The sequence below is a fragment of the Perca fluviatilis genome, chromosome 22, assembly GCF_010015445.1.
Source record: "Perca fluviatilis chromosome 22, GENO_Pfluv_1.0, whole genome shotgun sequence".
Classification (NCBI taxonomy): Eukaryota; Metazoa; Chordata; class Actinopteri; order Perciformes; family Percidae; genus Perca; species Perca fluviatilis.
The window spans coordinates 27,258,053-27,280,241 of NC_053133.1; the positions used below are offsets into that span (position 1 = coordinate 27,258,053).

General features: G+C 41.0%; 1 protein-coding gene across 1 annotated transcript in view; it reads right to left on the reverse strand.

The window, feature by feature from the left end:
• Window positions 1-320: 320 nt before the first annotated feature.
• The window catches only part of LOC120552569 (NLR family CARD domain-containing protein 3-like), a 1,238,648-nt gene continuing 1,216,779 nt past the window's right edge, over window positions 321-22,189 (reverse strand). Inside the window, exons 9-12 of the mRNA XM_039790742.1 lie at window positions 16,518-16,694; window positions 7,006-7,182; window positions 2,575-2,748; window positions 321-823 (exon numbers count right to left, since the gene is read on the reverse strand). Coding sequence (XP_039646676.1) covers window positions 802-823; window positions 2,575-2,748; window positions 7,006-7,182; window positions 16,518-16,694 — 550 coding nt within the window. The 3' untranslated portion in view covers window positions 321-801. The remainder of the gene's footprint in view (window positions 824-2,574; window positions 2,749-7,005; window positions 7,183-16,517; window positions 16,695-22,189) is intronic.

The window sequence follows — 22,189 nt, forward strand, 5'->3', positions numbered from 1 at the left end:
GGCACCGACAGGTGCCTTAACGACCGCTATCTACCGGACCAAATAGCAACGCAGATTTAGCTAGTTGCCACTTAATAGCCTGCGGTTCTCTCTGATGCTCCTAAACGGACGTTAGAGGCAACCGAAACATCGCTGCACGGGACGCTAGTTAACACTACACTTGGCAGCAGGTAACGTTAGCCTACCGTTAGCTAGCAGTTGGAGTAAACACGGTTGTTCTATATCTATGGTTACAATGCTGACAGCTAAACGGTGTAAAGGTTTGTCTCTATTTCACTGTGTAGGATTCCAACAGTACAGCGGTCGTCTGAAAAACAACATGTTGCGTTCACTTGAAATACGCCTCGCAAGCTTCATGCTGCATTTATTTTATTGTAAATTGGGGGGTAAAGGTCTCTGTGAGGTAACGGTTGTTTCAGCGTTTCAAGTTTATCAGACAAACAGGTGACTGTCCTGCAGCGACGACAGTCAAGTTTACCATTGATGTGAAAATGTGAGATGTTAGCAAACATATGCTTTCCACACTTGGCTCCACTCTGTAGTCTGACGTATGCTGAGTCAGCTGATTCTGATGGAGACAGAGCCCCCGTCACTGACCCAGAGAGGCTAATGTCGGCCAATCAACTTGCCCGACATACTTCTTTCATGGCCACGTGCCGTTGCTAATGTGGAAGCGTGCAGAGCCTCAGTCAGTCTCTCCACTCTACCTCCCAGTAACATGGCCCAGTTAGAGGTGCTGCTGCTGCTTCAAGCTCTCGGGATCATCAGGACTCAGCTGGTCCTCCAACATCCTCCTTCTAATCAGTCTAATAGAGATATCCATCTGATGAGAGAAGAAGACAACAGAAGAGATAAATAGGGCTGTGACTGTATGTAGTTTTCATACCGTGGTGAAGAAGTAACCTATCACAATGGTATGGTGGTTAATGGGATTAAGCTATGAGCTAGCTGCTAGGCTAATGTATCTCTCCTTCTCTCTCCCCCTCCTTCTCCCTCTCCTTCTCTCTCTCCTTCTCCCTCTCCCTCTCCTTCTCTCTCCTCTCTCCTCTCTCCTCTCTCCTCTCTCCCTCTATTTCCTTCTCTCTCCCTCTCTCTCTCACAAAACACAACAGACCCGACTGTGAATATTCCTCCGTTCAGATTAATTAATACCATTAATTATTCTACACCCTCCAATACAGTAATGTAGGTGGTGGTTTGAGCCTTAAACTTGGTTTGTGATCCACTAATTAACACACAGAAGAAGAAGTTAATTTTTCCCACATCGATCTTTTCCCCCCAGAGAAGACGGCTGGAGTCCATCTGGAGTTTAATGGTTAGTATTATGAAGTTATTATCTGTATTTATTCAGGGTTTTACTGCATAGAGAAAGTTTGGTTTTATCCGGCGCCAAAGGAATATCATGAGCGCCAAACATGAGAGCCACCCCCCCTCTCATCCACAGTCACTACTGTATGTAGCTGGCTCTGATTTCACTGATCTGAACGCTCCGATGTATAGAGCTGATGGTAGCATATCTCAGTTAGAAGAGTCAGACTGTACCGGACTCTCCAGGTGACCTCTGCTGTCTGTCTGCTCGGCGGGTTAGGCTACCGTCTAGCAGTATTACATTGAGACAATTTAATACTCAGACAGTTTCCTATCCTGTCAAAATAAAAACTATCGTATGTCGCATAATATTTCCCCCGTGTTTTGGTACAGTTGATGTTAACTCCTGATGCGAGCCATATGGGAGGAGCCTACACATGAAACTCTAAGTTCGGAGGTCTTTAGCAGCGTTGACCTGACTCCCTGAATAAGCTGCAGAGACGTGGTCTCTCTCCACCTCTCTGCTGAGCCCCGTTCACCTAACAGCATCAGTTCAACTGGATTTCACACTATGATGGTTACATTTACAATGAATCAGCTGTTCACATGTCTGCTGAACTGTAGGGACAGTCGGTTGCACTACTGTAGGTCTACAGGCTATTCAACATCACTGACTATTTATTTATCTATATTTCTAAATAGAAAACACTACACTTGTTATGTTGTTATTGTTATTTTATGTGTAAGAGACACAAAACAATCCCCACTAGGGTAATTGGGTAAGTTGCAAACATTAGAACTGTGTTGATGTTGAACAAGTTAACAGCATCCAGTATAAAGAGCAGCAGAGACTTCAGTCCTGTTCAGACACCAAGTGGAGCGGCTGTGTAGAGCAGCCTGCTTCCTTTCAGCTCTCATGTTAACGTGTTGGAGTGAAGCTCACAGACCTGCAGAGACTTTGGCCATCAAGTCTGTTGACTCTGCAGATTTCACTGAAGTACACAGTGGAAATAAACTGCTGAGAGTCCTGAACGCATCATTACTGCAGAAACAGAGAGATGTTCACTGCTCACTTTAATGATGATTTACTGCTGTTGGGTTCAGAGAGAACAGTCTCTGATTGGCTGACTGTTCTCTCTCTCCTCTCACAGCTTCACTGACCAGGTTGGAGGTTTACCGAAAATACTGGATCTTTGCTTTGATACTAACTGGGTTTAGTTTGATACTGCTGAAACCAGCATGGACTGAATCCAACCCTCTACTTACTTCAGAGTCTCCAGTCTACAGTCTGGACTCTCCTTCAGATCACACAGCTGCTTCACGTCTGAATCCTTCAGGTTGTTGACCCTCAGGTTCAGCTCTTTCAGATGGGAGGGGTTGGAGTTCAGAGCTGAGACCAGAGCAGCACAGCTGATCTCTGACAAACCGCAGCTCACCAATCTGAATAAAGAATAAATAATGTAACTTTAGAAGACAATGTTCCTGCTTGAAATTATTCAATATTTAATAATCTTTTCAGAGCTGACGAAGGTTTAGAAAACAGAAACACCTGAACACAACAGGATCAGGATAAAAACTGTAAAATACAAAAAGTGAAAAAGAGCTCTAATTAATATTAATGACAACATGCTGCTACTTCAATAAAGACTTTGAAGTGAATGATTTAGACGTGTTTACTAAATGCAATATATTTACAATAATTACACACAGTAATCTGTAATATTGACAGTGTCATCTTATTAAAGTTTATTATAAATCAACATGTTTCATTGTCTTGTGAATGAAGTGTAGCTTATCTTCACTACCATCCTAATGTTTCAGGTAGAGATGAGTCTTCTGAACACATCTGCTCTTTAATTAGTTCACTTACTGTACAGCTCTAGAAAACACCACTATTCTCACATGGACACTAATCATAGAAACTAATCTAACAGTTCAAATCTGACTTTCCCTACATTCATAGTCAAGTCCATTTTATTTATACAGCCCAATATCACAGATGACAAATTTAGCTCAAGAGGCTTTCCAACCTGTACAGCATCCGACTCCCTCTGTCCTTAGTAAATCTTTTCTTTTTTTTAAAGGTCAAAAAAAAAAAAAAAAAAAATTAATAAAAAAAAAAAAATAAAAAAAAAAAAAAAACTAAAAACCCCCATCAAACCTTCCCCCTTCCAAAATCCCATGCTAACAAATATACAAAAAAAAATAACATCCTTAGTTGAGTTAGAGTGACCAACCATGACAGCAGATCACAGGAAATGTTGGCTTTAAAAGTTCATCAGATATCAAACTGGTGAATTCAAGTCAGAGACGCTACAAAGTTCTACTTGTTCTATTTACAATAATGTTTGAGGGATTTATTTCACTTAGTGAGTCTGTCTGTCTGTCTGTCTGTCTGTCTGTCTGTCTGTCTGTGTGTGTGTGTGTGTGTGTGTGTGTGTGTGTGTGTGTGTGTGTGTGTGTGTGTGTGTGTGTGTGTGTGTGTGTGTGTGTGTGTTTGCAGGGCTCAACAGTAATGGTTGCCTGGCAACCAGATTGAGTCAGTTGTCCCCTTTGGCAACCACCTATTTGTGTTTTTTTTTTTATATATATATAAAAACAAATCTAAACTTTCAAAACTGGAAAATCTTATTTCTAAAGATGCCAGTATTTTATTTGGAAGTCTCCTTAAAGTTTAAACACTACGTTCTACATTTCAGCTGTTGTGCGACCGCTTTCCACAAGCGTGTTTGCCACTTTCTGTTCACGCTAACGGTGCATGTTAAAATCTTGGATGGGATGGGAGAAAAACGTGCTTTGGTTTTGGGGGATTTTATTTAAACCAATCACTATCGTCTTGGGCGGTGCTAAGCTAAGTGCTATGGCAGAATTTTCTGGCAGCCATCCCAGGAAGTGGAAGGTGGAGGATATAGACTAGCTATATATACCAGACTAGTCAGAGACCAATACACTTTTAATTATTTTAGTTGATTTATTAGGACTAGAGCACCGACAGCATCGGTAGGTGAAGGCTGATTATTTACACAAACAAACTGTTGTACACTTTGGCTGAAAAGTGAAGAGTGGAAATTAATGTTAATGAGAGAGGGAGGGAGAGAGTGAGAGTGAGAGAGAGGGAGAGAGGGAGGGAAAGAGGGAGAGAGGGAGGGAAAGAGGGAGAGAGGGAGAGAGGGAGAGGGAGGGATCATTAACTAGTTGGGATTTGGTGTGTGCCTCCAAAGCAGCTCCAGTGTTCACTCTTTTTTCTGATGATGCCGGTCTCTCGCTCTTTTCAATCTCCGTTTTCTTATTCTGGGCGAAGAAGAAGAAGAAGAAGAAGAAGAAGAAGAAGAAGAAGAAGACTCCTGTTCCTGAAACTTGGATTTTGAATACATGTGGTCCTCCGTGTTTCCTTCAAACTTGCCACTGGGGTCGGGAAGCTACGACACCCATTAGCAGCATTAGCATCATTAGCATCATTAGCATCATTAGCAGGATTAGCAGCATTGGCAGCATTAGCAGGATTAGCAGGATTAGCAGCATTAGCAGCATTAGCAGCAGCTGGGAGTCTAAAATGTGAAAGGTGGAGCAGTATGTCCTGTATGTCCCTTACCGGCTAATGTATTTCTAGATGGAGCATGACTATGGAGCGTCTACCCCAGTTCATGTAAGCAAATGTAAAATTTAAAGCCAATAGGAATACTTGGAATTGATGGTGGTGATTAATATTCATAAAAAAGGACACGTTGATGAAGGGCAATATAGAGTTTGATAATGAACAACTACAAACCTTACACAATCTGGCTTTAAAGATTATTTTTGGGGCATTTTCGGCCTTTATTTTGACAGGAGAGATAAAGACATTAAAGGAGAGAGGGGGGGGGATGGCATGCAGCAAAGGGCCGCAGGTTGGAGACGAACCCGGGCCGCTGGGTCGAGGACTAAACCTCTATATATGGGCGCCGCTCTACCAGCTGAGCTATCTGGGCACTTTGGAGTGTTTTTTTTTGTGTGTTTTTTTTTTTAGATTTTTGGCGCTTTATTGACGTCCAGTATTTTCTGATATAAAAAAACTTTGAAGACAGGTCAAATTTGACCCGAGGACAACATAAGGGTTAATATTAATGCTATCATGTTTTAATTTCTTTCCACATATATTTCAAAAAAGAAATATTACATGAAAGAAGTGTACTTTTATGACTTTAAGTTCATCCCTCTGACTCTTAAAATGTAAACTGTGTAATTTAGGTTAGAATTAAAGAAAATTGACAAATTGAAATACATGAATAAGACTTTATAATAATAAAAAATAAACTAAGTAAAAACATAAACATGGACAGCACTTCTGCTGCTCTCATTTCAAACAGACTGAGGCTATCTTCATCACCACTGTCATCTTCATCACCACACAGCTGACTGACTGAGAGCTCTCTTCATCCTCAGTCATCTTTAGAACTGATCAGATGTGCACTGAGCAAAGAGAGATGCAGCTTCTCTTCATCTGAAATGTAATCTATTACCTCCCCGTACTAACATGTCTGCAGTGCATCATTTAGGATCCTGTTTACTGTCAGAACACAAAGTGACATCATTTCCTGACAGGAAGCATCACACACATGTTGAGGTATCACCTGTTGTTGGTGACAGATCAGACTGAAGAGACTTCAAACATCTGCTATTGGAAACATGATTCACTCTCAGTGCTCCTTTACTGTGTGTGTGTGTGTGTGTGTGTGTGTGTGTGTGTGTGAGTGTGTGTGTGTGTGTGTGTGTGTGTGTGTGTGTGTGTGTGTGTGTGTGTGTGTGTGTGTGTGTGTGTGTGTGTGTGAGACAGAGAGTAAGAGTGTCCACTCCAGTCTCCATGTTGTAACAGCCTTCACTTTACCCACAGTAGAAACAACAGAAGAAGACACTGGGGCTTAAGAAGCTTGGTGTTCTTCACACTTTACCAACAGGTTGGACAAAGTAGATTTAGTAACTTAATCAATAGTTCTTTTATTACACCCATCCTTAATGTGACATAGACAATGTATTATTTTAATGAGAATTTGTATTTTTTTTATTTGTTCTATTTTTCATTTGTGCTGTTGAGCAAACCAAACTAAACTTTCTCCTCTATCATTTAAAAAATCTGTGAAAAAATCTGTAACTGTAGCAAACATTTCCATTGTTTTTTTTATTTTGATTACTTTTCCTCCTCTCTCTCTTTCTTCATTCTTTATTTTCTCTACACATTTAATTGTTCCTTTCTTCATATTTATAGACTATGTTTTATGTTTTTATGTTCTATATATTTCGTTGATCTTTTTTAAGGAACCCAACATGTTGAGGGTTTTCTGGGTTTCTTTAGCAAGACATTTTTTATTTACTGTTTGGTGCATTTATTTTGCAATCATAGTATTGTAAATCATAATATGACGTATCTACAAATTGTGCAGCCCTATTTCTTTTATTTATTTTTATTATGTGTTTTACTTGTAAAAACTATTTTAAATTTTGATTTAATTTTGCATCACATTGAAGAATAAATCTTATAGTTTTCTGACAAACACTGATCCAGTTTGAGTCCAGACTACATCTGGAGACAAACTGTTCAGACACGTGATTTGTACTCAGACAAACACAGAAAACAAGTGAACTGATAGAAATTTAAAACTTCTGATATGGATTTAATTTTAATAGTTTTAAACTGTAGAAGAATGAAATAGATGAACTGACCTCAGAGTCTCCAGTCTACAGTTTGGACTCTCCAATCCAGCACACAGCAGCTTCACTCCTGAATCCTCCAGGTTCTTGTTGTCTGTCAGGTCCAGCTCTTTCAGATGGGAGGGGTTGGACTTCAGAGCTGAGGCCAGAGCAGCACAGCTGATCTCTGACAAACCGCATCTCCTCAATCTGAATAAAGAACAGATGTGTTCATGTTTTAAATGTGTAGCTCAACATTACTATGTCCTAATCAATGATCTTTCCCCTAAAATTAGTATTGTTTAAGATGAGTTGTTAGTTCTATGTGCAGTGCAGTTTTAATATTAATGCTATCATGTTTTGCTTTCTTTCCACATATTTAAAAAAGTTTACAGCCTTTGACTCTTTTCCTGCTATTGTTTTAAGTCAAAATACCTCCACGACCAAAATCCCCTACTTCACCATCAAGCCTCTAAACCTGTATGGAAATTAACACCTCTAATGAAATGTTAAATTAGTTAACGATCATCCGACATCTCTCTCTCTCTCTCTCTCTCTCTCTCTCTCTCTCTCTCTCTCTCTCTCTCTCAAATTCAAAGAGGCTTTATTAGCATGACCATATTGACATACAGTACAGTATTACAGTATTGCTAAAGCATATAAACAGAGAAACATGTTACACATTTACATCCAGTTGTACAGTAAGATGCAGACAATAAAACATTAGGTTGACATTTGTATAAAAGCAACAATCATGTCAACATAATGTAACAATATGAACAAAACTGATGGATAGCAGCAACAACATGAAAACAAGAATATTACAGTTGTGTGTATGTGTGTGTGTTTGTGGGAGGGGGGGTGTCACTCACTGTTCCTCAAAGTGTGACAGGTAAAGACATATTCTGCTGCTAGACTGCAGCTCTCTGGCTGTTCTCCCAGCCGGATCGGCATTTTATTGAAATATTTAGTTCTGATTGGCTGCAGCTCTGTGCATTCTGTCAGGAAGTGCAGCTCGGTCTCGACTTTGTTTCTCTTGCACAGCTGGCAGAAGCGTTCCTCTTTGGGCAGCCATGATTGTTTGTAGCGGCCTGTCTCGATGGCCAGGCTGTGTTCACTGAGTCTGGACTTGGTCAACGTAGTTCTTAGTTTGGTATCAGTGACTGTGGTCAGGTAGTCTGCCACACTGGACTCTCTCTTTAGGGACAGGTAGCTCTGCATTTTGCTTTGTGCTTCTGTTTGTGTGTTCCAGTTGGTGATGTAGTTTTGTTTCTGTTGTGTTATAATCTGGTTAACTCTGATTGGTTGGTTCCCAGACTGGTCCTGAGGTAGAACAGGGTCAGGAAGTGAACTGAGCGTCAGGACCAGCTGAGTGAGGGGACTCTTCTCTTTGCTCAGCTCTTGGTGTTGCAGGGCTTTCTGCTGGTAGGACTGGGGGTCACTGTTTTTTAGATGTAGCCAATATTTGATTGCAGGTTTTTGAATTTTTATGAATAATGGGAATTGGGCTAATTCAGCTCTGCAGGCCTTGTTGGTGGTTTTTCTGTGCACCTGTAGGATGCTTTTACAGAACTCTAGATGCAGGATTTCAACTGGGTTTTTGTCCAAATGGGCCTGATTCTGGTAGGAAATATGACCCCCCACCTCACTACCGTAGAGGAGAATTGGTTCTAGGAGAGCAAATTTGCTTTTGTGACTTTAATTTCATTCCTTTGACTCTTAAAATGTAAACTGTGTAATTTAGGTTAGAATTAAAGAAATTTGACAAATTTAAATACATGAATAAGACTTTATATATTAAAAAGTAAACTAAGTAAAGACAGAAACATGGACAGCACTTCTGCTGCTCTCATTTCAAACCACAGACTGAGGCTATCTTCATCACCACTGTCATCTTCATCACCACACAGCTGACTGACTGAGAGCTCTCTTCATCCTCAGTCATCTTTAGAACTGATCAGATGTGCACTGAGCAAAGAGAGATGCAGCTTCTCTTCATCTGAAATGTAATCTATTACCTCCCCGTACTAACATGTCTGCAGTGCATCATTTAGGATCCTGTTTACTGTCAGAACACAAAGTGACATCATTTCCTGACAGGAAGCATCAGACACATGTTGATACACACACACACACACACACATACACACACACACACACACACACACAACACACACACACACACACACACACACACACACAGAGACACACACACACACACACACACACACGTTAAAGGAGCACAGAGAGTGAAGCATGTTTCCAAATGCAGATGTTTGAAGTCTCTTTAGTCTGATCTGTCACCAACAACAGGTGATACCTGTGTGTGTGTGTGTGTGTGTTTGTTTGTGTATGTGTGTTTGGCGCTGTGTCGTGTGTGTGTGTGTGTGTCTGTTTGTGTGTGTGTGTGTGTCTCTGTTTGTGTGTGTGTGTGTGTCTATATGTGTGTGTGTGTCTATATGTATGTGTGTGCCTATATGTATGTGTGTGTCTATATGTATGTGTGTGCCTATATGTATGTTTGTGTGTGTGTCTCTATGTGTGAGTGTGTGCGTCTATATGTATGTGTGTGTGTCTATGTTTGTGTGTGTGTCTATATGAATGTGTGTGTGTATGTTTGTGTGTGTGTGTCTCTATGTGTGTGTGTGTGAGTGTGTCTCTATGTGTGTGTGAGTGCGTCTCTATGTGTGTGTGTGTGTGTGTGTGTGTTAGGGCTTTGACTCCGAACTTCGATATTCGAATATAATTTGAATATATATATAAAAAAAAGATATTTGAATGAATATTAGGCAGCCCCTAATATTCAAACCTGTTGGGCTACAACAACCACGCCTGAGGAGGAATCTACACTCCTGACTATTTGAAAACCAACGTGTGGCGCTACTTTGGTTTCCCAAAGAAACAGGGAAAAATCACGAGTAAGGACAAAGCGATATGTAAAATATGTAGGACCAAACTCACATATCTCGCGACGACTAGCAACTTGAGAGCCCACCTGTCAACACTACATCCCAGCAAGCTGGAAGAGGAGGAGGGGGAAGGATTGGGGGCGAGGCAGGCCAACAGAATAACTACGTACTATCCTGCTCTCTTACGGGCCCATCAAAATACAGCTTAAGACGAGTGATGCACTGTTCGCGTGCAGATATGAGGCCCATTAACGTGATATATGGGAGCGGGTTTCAAGCTTTCGTCCACGAGCTAGAGCCACGATTCAAAATCCCCTGCTACAGGACCATGAATGGTAAAATAACGAAGCTGTACGACACAACCAAAGGTGGCATAAGGGAAATGCTTCGTGGAGGAAACCTGCACTGACCACTGATGGATGGAGTTCTTTGGCTACTGAGTCCCTTGTTACGGTCATAGCCTATTTCATCGATGAGGACTGGGAGATGAGGAATGTCGTACTGGACACGTCTAAGCTTCAAACCGCTCACACAGCAGCGAATGTCTCCACATGCATCGACAGTATTCTACGAGAGTTCTGCGTGGAGCGTGAGTCTGTGCTTGCCATCACAACAGACAATGTGGCCAACTACGTAATGCTGTAGAGAGGTACTTGGGGATCACGGATATCCCGTGCATGGCTCACACAATTAACCTGGCAGCGAGAAAAGGGCTTGCAGAGCGTTCCGTTGCAACAACAGTCAGTCGCCTGAAGGCTGCCGCTCAGCATTTCAAGCATTCCCCTACAGACAGCTACCTCCTGGAGTCCATGCAGAAACTCCTTGGTCTCAAACCAGTCCAGCTCATCAACGACTGCCCCACCAGCTGGAATAGTACCTACGATACGATCTGTCGGGCAGCTGATCAACAAGCCGCTGTTGCAGCGGTGATAATGGAGGAGAAACTCAGCAGTCTGGAGCTCAGCAGTGTGGAGTGGACCCTGATGGAGAAGGTCAGTAATGTTGGCTAATTATGTTGGGTCTAATAATATTATGTCCCTAATGTTGTTAACATTACTGTTTGCAAACGTAGTAACACGTAAGCCTCGTTAACGTTGGCTAAGCTAAGTTTGTGTTTTGAGTAACGTTAAGTGGCACATAGCCTAACTGTGCTTAATAGCTAGCATGTTAGCTAGCTATCTAAGGTAGTGGCGCTAGGATAAGCTTGTTATTAATTGTGTGTTTGTCCCGCAGGTGAAAGACGTGCTGAAGCCGTTCAAAGTAGCCACCCAGGCGCTGTCAACAGAAAACTACCCAACAGCATCAGCGGTCCTCCCCCTACAGTGTGTGCTTCTGACACAACTCAAGCCCTCCACCGATGACCCGGCAGGACTAAAAGAGATGAAAACAATGATGTCAACTGATCTGAAGGCGCGATATGGCCCCGACAAAGATACATTCTTGCTACTGAACACAGCCAGCTACCTCGACCCGGGTTTTCACCGGCTGGTTCATTTAGAACAAGGCAGTGCGAGATAAGGTTCAGAGGGAGCTTGCAGAGCTCAGCGAGGAGACCGGCGAAGAGGAAGGCAAAGATGAGAACGCCACGACTACGGAGCTACAGCAGCGCAAGGAAAAGAATGCTCTTAGCGCAAAGGGGGTCCTCTTTGGGGATGTGTACTGCCAAAACTTGGCAGGAGGTAAGGGACTGTTCGTTATTTATTTAAGGGGCCACCGGAGGAGTTTTAGGACCTTTCGTTAAAATAGACATGACCCTCCCCTCGCCACTAATAATTTTTCTATGACCCTCCAAAACGATTTGGAAAAAAGGCATGACCCTCCCCCAATAATTTATGATACCTTCTGTACTGGTTTGCGTTTGGCAAATCTATACAGAATACCATTATTTTTTTACAGCAATGACGTACGTGACTAAACCTCTGCATTCTCATCTGACGCATCCCACTCCTCTGTTATGGTGGGGGGGCCATTTCAGTAGATTTACTCACTAACGTTGTTGGAGAAAAACAATAAACATGGAAACTAAATGCACACTTCCTGCATTACTGAATTACTTCAAATACTAAGTTACTCCTCTAGTATTACAACTAACTATCTATAACTAGTATTCACATGAAATAAAACAATAAAACATTGAGACCATTCACCAAAGCACACATGGGTAATAATCAATCGCCAATCGCGGCACGGCTATCTTGGAACGCAATAGACAGACGGTGGTGGAATAATTCAACTAAAATGTAACAGTGAACAATCAGTGTTCGACCTACAGTCTGTTGACATGCCTCTCCAAACGCAGCGCAATAACTCCATAAAACGTTAATAGCCTACACGTTAAGAACAAAGATCTGTATTTTGTATTTTTAATTCAATGACACGAAAAAAAAGAAGTAATCCACAGTGATCAGTAGATCCACAAACAGAGTCCCGGTGTATCCAGCAAGGCCTACACGAGCGTCACATTCACCAGTCAGCTCCAAACAGGTGAATGAGGCCTCTCCACTTCGCCGTTTAAACAAAGTGGAATAAACGTAGAAAAGTCCAAATCTACACAAAAGCGCAAGGTGACATCAAATGTGTATACATGGCATTTAGGAAACCTTTAGGGCAACGTTGGCATGGCAAGATGTCCAGTGCAACAGTCATTTTCGGGTTTTGCATCCTGCTGCTCCCATCATCAGCCAGGTAGGCTAATATTATTTTTACTAAAGCAGTATATGAAATCAGATGTATTACCTGCCACCATTTAGTTGTTTTATGTTATTTAAAATATTCATAAAATATCTGGTCATCATGCCAAACAATTATTCCACTCAATGCAATTACCAGTTTCAGCCACCAGGGGTGCAGTGCTCCTCTTGCCCCCAGCAAACTCCACGTATGCGGTCAGACCCATCTGCTAGGGTGCTGATGGGGGGGCCGAGACTACTACATGGAAAAATATGTACCAAACAAGCCACTTTGAAATGTTGCTCTTTTCATGAATACAAAAGTTGGGTGACGCCCCCCCCTCCCAGGGTAAAAAATGTTGGGCGACCCTCCATTATTTTCCTCCGGGGGTCCATTCCATAAATACCGAACGGTCCCTAATAATGATGATATTATTATCAATAATAAATAATACAAACACGTTCAAACACGTTCAAATTATCGAGTGCCTTTCATAACAACTCAAACTCGCCTACATTGGAAATATAAAAAGTGCATTATAAAACGTAGCCTTTCGAGTGCATTCGTTTGTTCTGTATGTTAAAATATAAAAATAATAAAAAATTGATCATAAAAAAAAACATAGCCTAAACAACACATTAACAAAAACAAATTTATTTTTAACAGTCAGACCGAATGAATATGTGCTCCAAAGAGAGATGATGGCCTACGACAGTGAGCCCCCACCCCCGTCTGACAGCAACCCGCTGTCCTGGTGGAAGGAGAGAAGCCCAAAGTACCCCCATCTCGCCCAGCTGGCACCGCGGCTACCTGGTAACATGCGGGACATCCGCAAGGGCGGAACGAGTGTTTTCCACCGCGGGGAACACAGTCACATAACAACGCTCTTCCAGAAAATGGGAATCACCTTGTTTTTTTGGCCAACAACCTAAAAAAGTCTGCAGCCAGATAAACTGCAGCCAGCCAGATAGCCCATAATGGCGAGTTCTAATTTAGCCTAGGCTACATGTTTTGATTGTTGGGGATATAGCCCTGCATCTAGAAGAGTTCTAATCAGAAGAACATGTGATTGGGGAGGAGAATGCATCCAGAGTACTGGATGGAGTACTTCAGACATCTCCACACCGTTCCTAAATACTTTTAATATTGATCATAGTCTTATTTGTTGGCTGATGGACTTTTTAACTGACAGGTCACAACGTGTGAGAGTGAATAGCATCTTATCCGATGTTCTCTTTTCCTCCACTGGTTCCCCAGGGCTGCGTCCTCTCCGCTATCTTATTTATTTTATATACAAATGCATGCCAAAGCCAACACGCAGGTGCAGCCATTAAGTTTGCTGATGACCGGTAGTGTCACTGCTTACACTCACACCCCCAGTATGGCGCTACTTTAAATGATTTTACAGCGTGGTGCAAGTCGTCTTTTATGAACATCAATGCGGCAAAAACTAAAGAAATGCTGATCGACTTTAGGAAGAATCCTCCCACCCTCTCTCCGACCCTTATTAATGATCAAGCTATCGAAGTGGTGAAGCAATACAAATACCTCGGTATTATAGTAGACGACAAACTCACCTTCGAGCCTCAGGTTGACGCTGTCTGTAAAAAAGCACACCAGCGTATGTTTTTTTATCGTAAACTTCGCAATTTTAATGTCGATAAGACTTTTATGAGGATGTTTTATTGTTGTTTTATTGAAACTATTCTTTCCTTTGCCTTTGTGCTGGTTTGGGTCCCTCACTCTTAAAAACAAAAACAGGCTGCAATCCATTACTAAAGTGTGTGGAAAAATTTCCCTGAACTCTCTGACTGACTTAAAATCTCTAGACGAGACAAGGACCCTGAAGAAGGCCCAGTCAGTCCTGGCTGATATAAGCCCCCCCCTGAACAGCTACTTCATGTTGTTGCTGTCTGGCCGCAGATTCTGTCTGCCTAAATGCAGGACAAACAGACACAAAAACTCTTTTGTTCCTGCTGCTATAGGTTTTGTTAATAATTCAATGTGAGATGTGTACCTTTGTGTAGTATGTATTTACTTGTGTTCTCCATCGATAGTTTCTGTTGTATGTATGGCTTATGTGTCGTTTATGTTGTACTTTATTTTGCTGCAAATCGAATTGCCCCTCGGGGATAATAAAGACTCCTTGACCTTGACCTTGACTGGCTCATTGTTATTTATTTTTGATAAACGTGGATAAAAGCTGTGGAAAGCATACTGTTTGTGTTTAAACCAGGGTCTGACTTACAATAAAAAGATTGTTGTGACGGTGTGTTTTTCTTCTGAAAAGATAATTGCCTGCCCATTGACATACACAAACGAACTTCGTTTGTGTGCGTGTGTCTCTGTGTGTGTGTATGTGCTTGTGTGTCGCTGTGTGTGTGTGTGTGTGTGTGTGTGTATATGTAAGTGTGTGTGTGTGTGTGTGTGTGTGTGTGTGTGTGTGTGTGTGTGTGTGTGTGTGTGTATATATATGTATGTGTGTGTGTCTCTATTAGGGGTGGGATCGGACCAAGTTTTTCTGTCCGAGCCCTGCCCACGTCCGGCAGAACCGTGATCGAACCCGCCCCGAGCCCAACAGGCATCAAGAGATTTATGACCGAGCCCGACCCGGCCGACACCGTTAAAATATAATTTTTTTTTCATACTAATGACACATGTAGGCTACGTGTGTTTGTGTGGAAAGCTTTTACTCAGAAATGTCAACAGATGAGCGCATCAGCACAGTGAGCGCACACATGTGGCAACAAGCGCACATTAACACAGGCGCAGACAAGAGGCCCAGTCATATTATTGAAATAAAATTAACATATGCCTAAACTATGTGGAAATACACAGTAGACTTTCCTTCATTTTCGGTGGTTTTATAATCCTCCTGAGGCCAACTTCTTTTTAACATCTTCCACCGTTGCGCTCTGAGCGCTGCAGTCGGCGTGCAGTCTGCCTGATAAGCACGTGTTTCTGTTAGGTTAATATTTTAAATTTATTTTAATCACAAAAACAAACATTTGCATCAAGTGAAAAAGGCCCATTACATAATAAGCCGTTTTAAATTGTAAATGTCCAATGCCTTAGGCTACCACGCTGATGTGACCGTCCGAGCCCGGCCCGACGGGTCCCGGGTCGGGTATCCCAGCCTTAGTCTCTATGTGTGTGTGTGTATGTGCGTGTGTGTGTGTGTGTGTGTGTGTTTGTTTGTGTATGTGTGTGTCTATATGCGTGTGTGGTGTAGTGTGTGCTATGTATGCGTTTACCGCTGTATACAGCGTAGACATACACGCTGATAGCTCAAAATGCGTAGAGATAACACGCCACTTGGCTTAAGGAAGTCGGCGTGTATGTTTACGTGAAGTCATGATGTCATGTTGGTGAGAGAGAGAGAAAGAGAGACATCATCTTGAAAATGTATTGAACTTTGAGAGAATTTGTATCTTTCTTATTTGTTGTTCTATTTTTCATTTGTGCTGTTGAGCAAACCAAACTAAACCTTCTCCTCTATCATTTAAAACATCTGTGAAAAAATCTCTAACTGTAGTAAACATGTCTCTTGATCTTTTTTGTTGTTGAGAGAAACACATTTCAAAATGTTACTGTTTGGTGCCGGTTTTTTTGCAATCATAGTATTGTAAATCACAATATTTTTCTACAAATTGTGCAGCCCTATTTCTTTTATTTATTTTTATTATGTGTTTCACATGTAAAAACTATTTTAAATATTGATTTAATTTTGCATCACATTGAAGAATAAATCTTATAGTTTTCTGACAAACACTGATCCAGTTTGAGTCCAGACTACATCTGGAGACAAACTGTTCAGACTGACAAACTGAAAACTAACAAAGAGTTGTTGTGATTTGTACTCAGACAAACACAGAAAACAAGTGAACTGATAGAAATTTAAAACTTCTGTTATGGATTTAATTTTAATAAATTTACACTGTAGAAGAATGAAATAGATGAACTGACCTCAGAGTCTCCAGTCTACAGTTTGGACTCTCCAATCCAGCACACAGCTGCTTCACTCCTGAATCCTTCAGGTTCTTGTTGAAGCCCAGGTCCAGCTCTTTCAGATGGGAGGGGTTGGACTTCAGAGCTGAGGCCAGAGCAGCACAGCTGATCTCTGACAAACCGCAGCTCTCCAATCTGAATAAAGATCAGATGTGTTGATGTTTTAAATGTGTAGCTCAACATTACTATGTTCTAATCAATGATCTTACCCCTAAAATGAATATTGTTTAAAATTAGTTGCTAGTTCTATGTGCAGTTTTGATATGAATGCTATCATGTTTTGCTTTCTTTCCACACATATTTAAAAAAAGATATTTTACAATAAACAAAGGTACTTTTGTGACTTTAATTGCATCCCTCTTAAAATGTAAACTGTCTAATTTAGGAACGAGGCAACAGGCGGAAAATAACAATTGCGTTAAAACCTGGTACAAAGCATCTCTCCTTGTTTTTATACAAAGTTAATGTTTAATTGTACATTGTTCCTGTCTAAATAAAAACAAATTGCTAAGAACTATAGAAAATGGCCAAATTTAAATACACAAATCTTTATTCAATAATCTAAGTAAAGATAGAAACATGGACCTTTAGTTAGTTCTATGTGCAGTGAAGTTTTAATATTAATGCTATCATGTTTTGCTTATTTTCTAAATACATTTTTAAAACACAAATCATAATTGTTGGTGACAGATCAGACTAAAGAGACTTCAAACATCGGCATTTGGAAACATGCTTCACTCTCTGTTCCTTTAACGTGTGTGTGTGTGTGTGTGTGTGTGTGTGTGTGTGTGTGTGTGTGTGTGTCTATATGTGTTTGTGTGTGTCTCTGTGTGTGTGTGTGTGTGTGTGTGTGTGTGTGTGTGTGTGTGTGTGTGTGTGTGTGTGTGTGTGTGTGTGTGTGTGTGTGTGTGTGTGTGTGTCCAAAGTAACAAACTACCAGCTGAAGGCTGACTTCACCATCTGGCCTTCCCACTAAATTCCTGCCACTGGAAGTTACACTGACGAGGAATCTACCTCGGTGGTTGGTGCATACATACTGTACACTAACACATTTATTAAACATGATTATGAAATAAACAATTATTACAGAAACAAATATAAACTAAATAGTAGTTTAACATGAGAGAAAAGAGGCAAATGGTTGAGTGCAGGATGGGTAAAACATAATATAGTCTATGTGCAGCGGGCAGATGAATAGTGATGATGTGTATAGTGAACATGATTAGGAGTTTATCTTAAAATATATATTCTTAGCTCTGTGACTCCAATGTTCAGAACGTGAGGCAACAACTGAGGCTGGACTTGGAGAAAAAGTCCTGATTCATTAAGTTCTAGGGCTGCAACTAACCATTATTTTATTATTCATTCATCTATATGGGTATATAGGTTATGTTAAATTATTATAATATGTTTAAAATGTGATGCACAAACTTTATGATTCAACAGACACAGTGACGCAGTGGAAGAAGAACTCCAAACTATTAATACTACACGGTGAGAATACTCAGTCCATCGTCCTGCTCTGTTAGTAAATGTACTTGATGTAGAAGTAGCAGTGAGAGAGCTGATTCTCTGGAACATTACATCATGTCTTACTGCTGATTAAGACTTTGTGTGTAAACTGTGAATGTGCAGAGTAACACGCTGTCAGATAAATGGAGGACAAGAAGAAGTACAAGCTTTCCTTCTGAGATTAAAGCAAGTATTCAGACATGTTACTGCAGTAAAAGTACTCTAAACGTGTTGTTAAAGTATTGTTTTTTCTGATGCGTCACATCTCTACCTGACAGGAAGCAGACTTTCACAATAAGAGCTTGGTTTCTTCTCTCTGTGTAACTGTGGTTGTTGTTGTCAGTGTGTGTTCTTCCTCTGTCCCGTGAACGCGAGAGAAAAAGTTTTTAAAAATAAATAGAGACGTGGAAGACTGGACAGGGTTATGGATATTAATAAGGGACTCATGTATCTCCATAAATACCTTTATTTGTCTGTTACATCCACGTGTGAATGGTTTAATGCATCGTTTAGTAATGTGGATCAATCAACAGTGTTTTCCAAAGTTCCATATTAACATGCACCTTAGCTCCATATAGGCCGACTGATAGGCCTATCTATGGGAGTCATGCAGGTTTATGAACAATATATAATAATCTAGGTTACTTCCATCTGTCCATTCTCTGGTCTGACAAGGATGCCTCGTCTTTGCTAACCCGTCCCTCCCTGCCCTCTAACCTGATTTCTGTTTTAATTTAATTTTGTTTAATATGGCTTTTCAAATAACTGCTTTGTTCACCTGTCTATCATATACAGTATATATATATATATATATATATATATATATATATATATATATATATATATATATATATACACAAACATCACACATATAACACACACACACACACACACACACACACACACACACACACACATATATATATTGTATTTATGTATAATGTATGTATAATAATCCATTCCATGTATAATAATGTATTCAAGCAATTCAAAATATGCTAGTGCACTTTCTTTTATAAATTTGAATTCTGGAAAAAGTGGCTGGTAAAAAACATGAGTGGCTGGTAAAATGGGCAAAAAGGTAATTTCCCACCCTGTGTGTGTGTGTGTGTCTATATGTATGTGTGTGTGTCTATATGTATGTGTGTGTGTTTCTGTCTATGTGTGTGTGTCTATATGTATGCGTGTGTGTGTGTGTGTGTGTGTTTGTGTGTGTCTATGTGTGTGTGTATGTGTCTGTCTGTCTGTATGTATGTGTGTGTGTTTGTGTCGATGTGCGTGTGTTTGTGTGTGTGTCTATATGTATATGTGTGTGTTTGGGTCTATGTGTGTGTGTGTGTGTCTATATGTGTGTGTGTGTGTGTGTGTGTGTGTGTGTGTGTGTGTGTGTGTGTGTGTGTGTGTGTGTGTGTGTCTATATGTATGTGTGTGTCTCTATCTATAAATATTTTTGCTGTATCTCTTTTCGGTGTTGTAATTTGTAGACGTCCCTAAGCACTCGTATTATTGCCCGGTAGCAGCAGTAGCAGCAGAGAGCAGAAGCCAGCAGGCAAGTGTTATTTACCTAAACTTCTGGTGTACTTACAAACTTTACAATTACCATCACTTTAACAAGCTTGGTGTTTTTCAGACTTTAGCAAGATGTTGTACAAAGTTCATTTTGTAACTTAAAAGGTATTGTGGAGGATTTTCTTTTTCCAGGTGGATCATCAAGACTATTGGTCCTCCTAGTTGTCAATCATTCTGGTGATATGTTTACGTAAGGCCGTCATACGTGCTCGTCCATAGGTAGTTTTCGCTTTCTACGCATGCAGACTTTCAGCTGTATATGTGTTGGTGTGGTGAGCTACGAGTGTCTTCGAAATGTATGACAAGAAGAGAAAGGCCTCTGAAGAAAGAAACAAGACCAGAGTGCTTTTGGGAGAATATTTCACACGCTGGCGTGCGCTAAAAGCACAGGTTGGGCTTCCCACTGATGCCTCAGTCGCAAAGTTTCTACTCACAGGTAAAGTTTAGCATGCTATTTGGAGAAATCCATTTTAAATCACTGCTAGTAAAAGTTGTTGTAAGCTATGATTAGCGATGCTAGCCCTGGCACAAGTCACGCACCGCGCACACACGGTAAACATCTCAATTTGTGAAAAAGTGCAAATCTTCTTTTGGAAAGTAGGCTTGTATGAGACATGCCAACAGCAACTTGTAAACAGTGCCCTCTCGTGCGTTACGTCTCAGGAGCAGGTAGAGTGTTGCGCATGTGCATTTTTTCAAAAAGTGGAGAGGGCGGATCTTTTCTAAAATTCAGGAAAATCCTCCACTATACCTTTAATCAATAGTTCTTTTATTACACCCATCGTTAATGTAGCAAATAAAATGATTTTGTTCTAACCGTATATAAACTGAGAACTATATTCTCAGAAGGCAAAGCACTGCTACTTCTGCTACATGGGCGGAGTGATATGCTTGCAGCACCTGAGAAGCCCAGAACAGAGAGTAGCAGTGCTTCGCCTTTCTGAGAATATAGTTCCCAGTATGAAGACGGTTAGAAGATGGCTGTGTGTCATGTGACCTTGTTATTTGTACACGCTGTGACTATACAAGTGTATATGGTGTTATTTTGTCACTTATTCGGAGCAGTTTGCTAGTTGGAACCTATTACCTCAAGGATCTGTGCTAAGCTAAGCTAGGCTAGTGGTGGGTGCGTCAGACAGGGTTACAGCATGCACGGAGATGAGAAGGGTATGTATGGACTTGTCTCAGTCTGGGGGATACTGTGAATAAGCTAAAGTCCCAATAAGTCGCCGTGTTCCTTTAACTAACTCAGAGTTTTCACTAAACCAGCCTTCTGAAACGGACCCCTAGTCCCAACTTTGGTCTGGTCACAAGCTGTAAAAAACAACACTTGGGCTGCGTCTCATTTCTCTGTCTTACCCCTTCCCCTTAGTTTTGCGCGTTCACGAGAGAGTAAGGGCTATCCCAATTCTCGTTTTGATCGAGGGGTTGGGCTAAGGGGAAGGGGTAGATACCCCTTAGTTTTAAGCAGAGACGCGAGCTTACTTGAAAGCAAGGGGTACCCAGAATACACTGCAAAGCCGTGTATTCACAAGTTCATGAAAGATTGATATCTCGTGAACACCTTTACACAATCACACATTTAAAAGTGCTATAACAATATTTTAGATTCTGAATACAATGTTGTCAGTGTGATACAGGACACTAATGAAAGAAATGGGGTCTGGAGGGAAAGGTTACTGGCCAACAGGCATCAGACTGGGGTCTGGAGGGAAAGGTTACTGGCCAACAGACATCAGACTGGGGTCTGGAGGGAAAGGATACTGGCCAATAGGTATCAGACTGGGGTCTGGAGGGAAAGGTTACTGGCCAACAGGCATCAGACTGGGGTCTGGAGGGAAAGGTTACTGGCCAACAGGCATCAGACTGGGGTCTGGAGGGAAAGGTTACTGGCCAACAGGCATCAGACTGGGGTCTGGAGGGAAAGGTTACTGGCCAACAGGCATCAGACTGGGGTCTGGAGGGAAAGGTTACTGGCCAACAGGCATCAGACTGGGGTCTGGAGGGAAAGGTTACTGGCCAACAGGTATCAGACTGGGGTCTGGAGGGAAAGGTTACTGGACAACAGGCATCAGACTGGGGTCTGGATTTTCAGAACAGCTGTTTTTAGTTTTGTTGTTTGTTTGTGGTCTTTTGTGTCTTTTTTGTTTTATACATTTGAGTGCCTTTTTTATATGTGTGTGTGTGACATGTACGTTATGGTTTTAATAGTTGTAATATTTGTAATAATGTTATGTTTACTTTATTGGGCAATAAAGACAGATTTTGTTAATAAAGAATGTTTCTGAACATCAAAAACATTAAAAATGGTGATAACTGAAACAGATGTACAACACACCATGCAGTGTGTATAGAAATATTTATTGTAAACAGACTTAAGTATGTATGATGACGTAACCAAGTGGTGTCTCCTTTTTGTTGTGGTTTTTGTTGTTTGTTGTTGTAGTGGGTGAGTTTTAATACTGTGAAATGTGATGGTTGTCTTTTACTACAGTGTTAGATTTCCCTTTTGACAGAGATGTTATTCTCTGTTTCCTGCCCAGGGACTA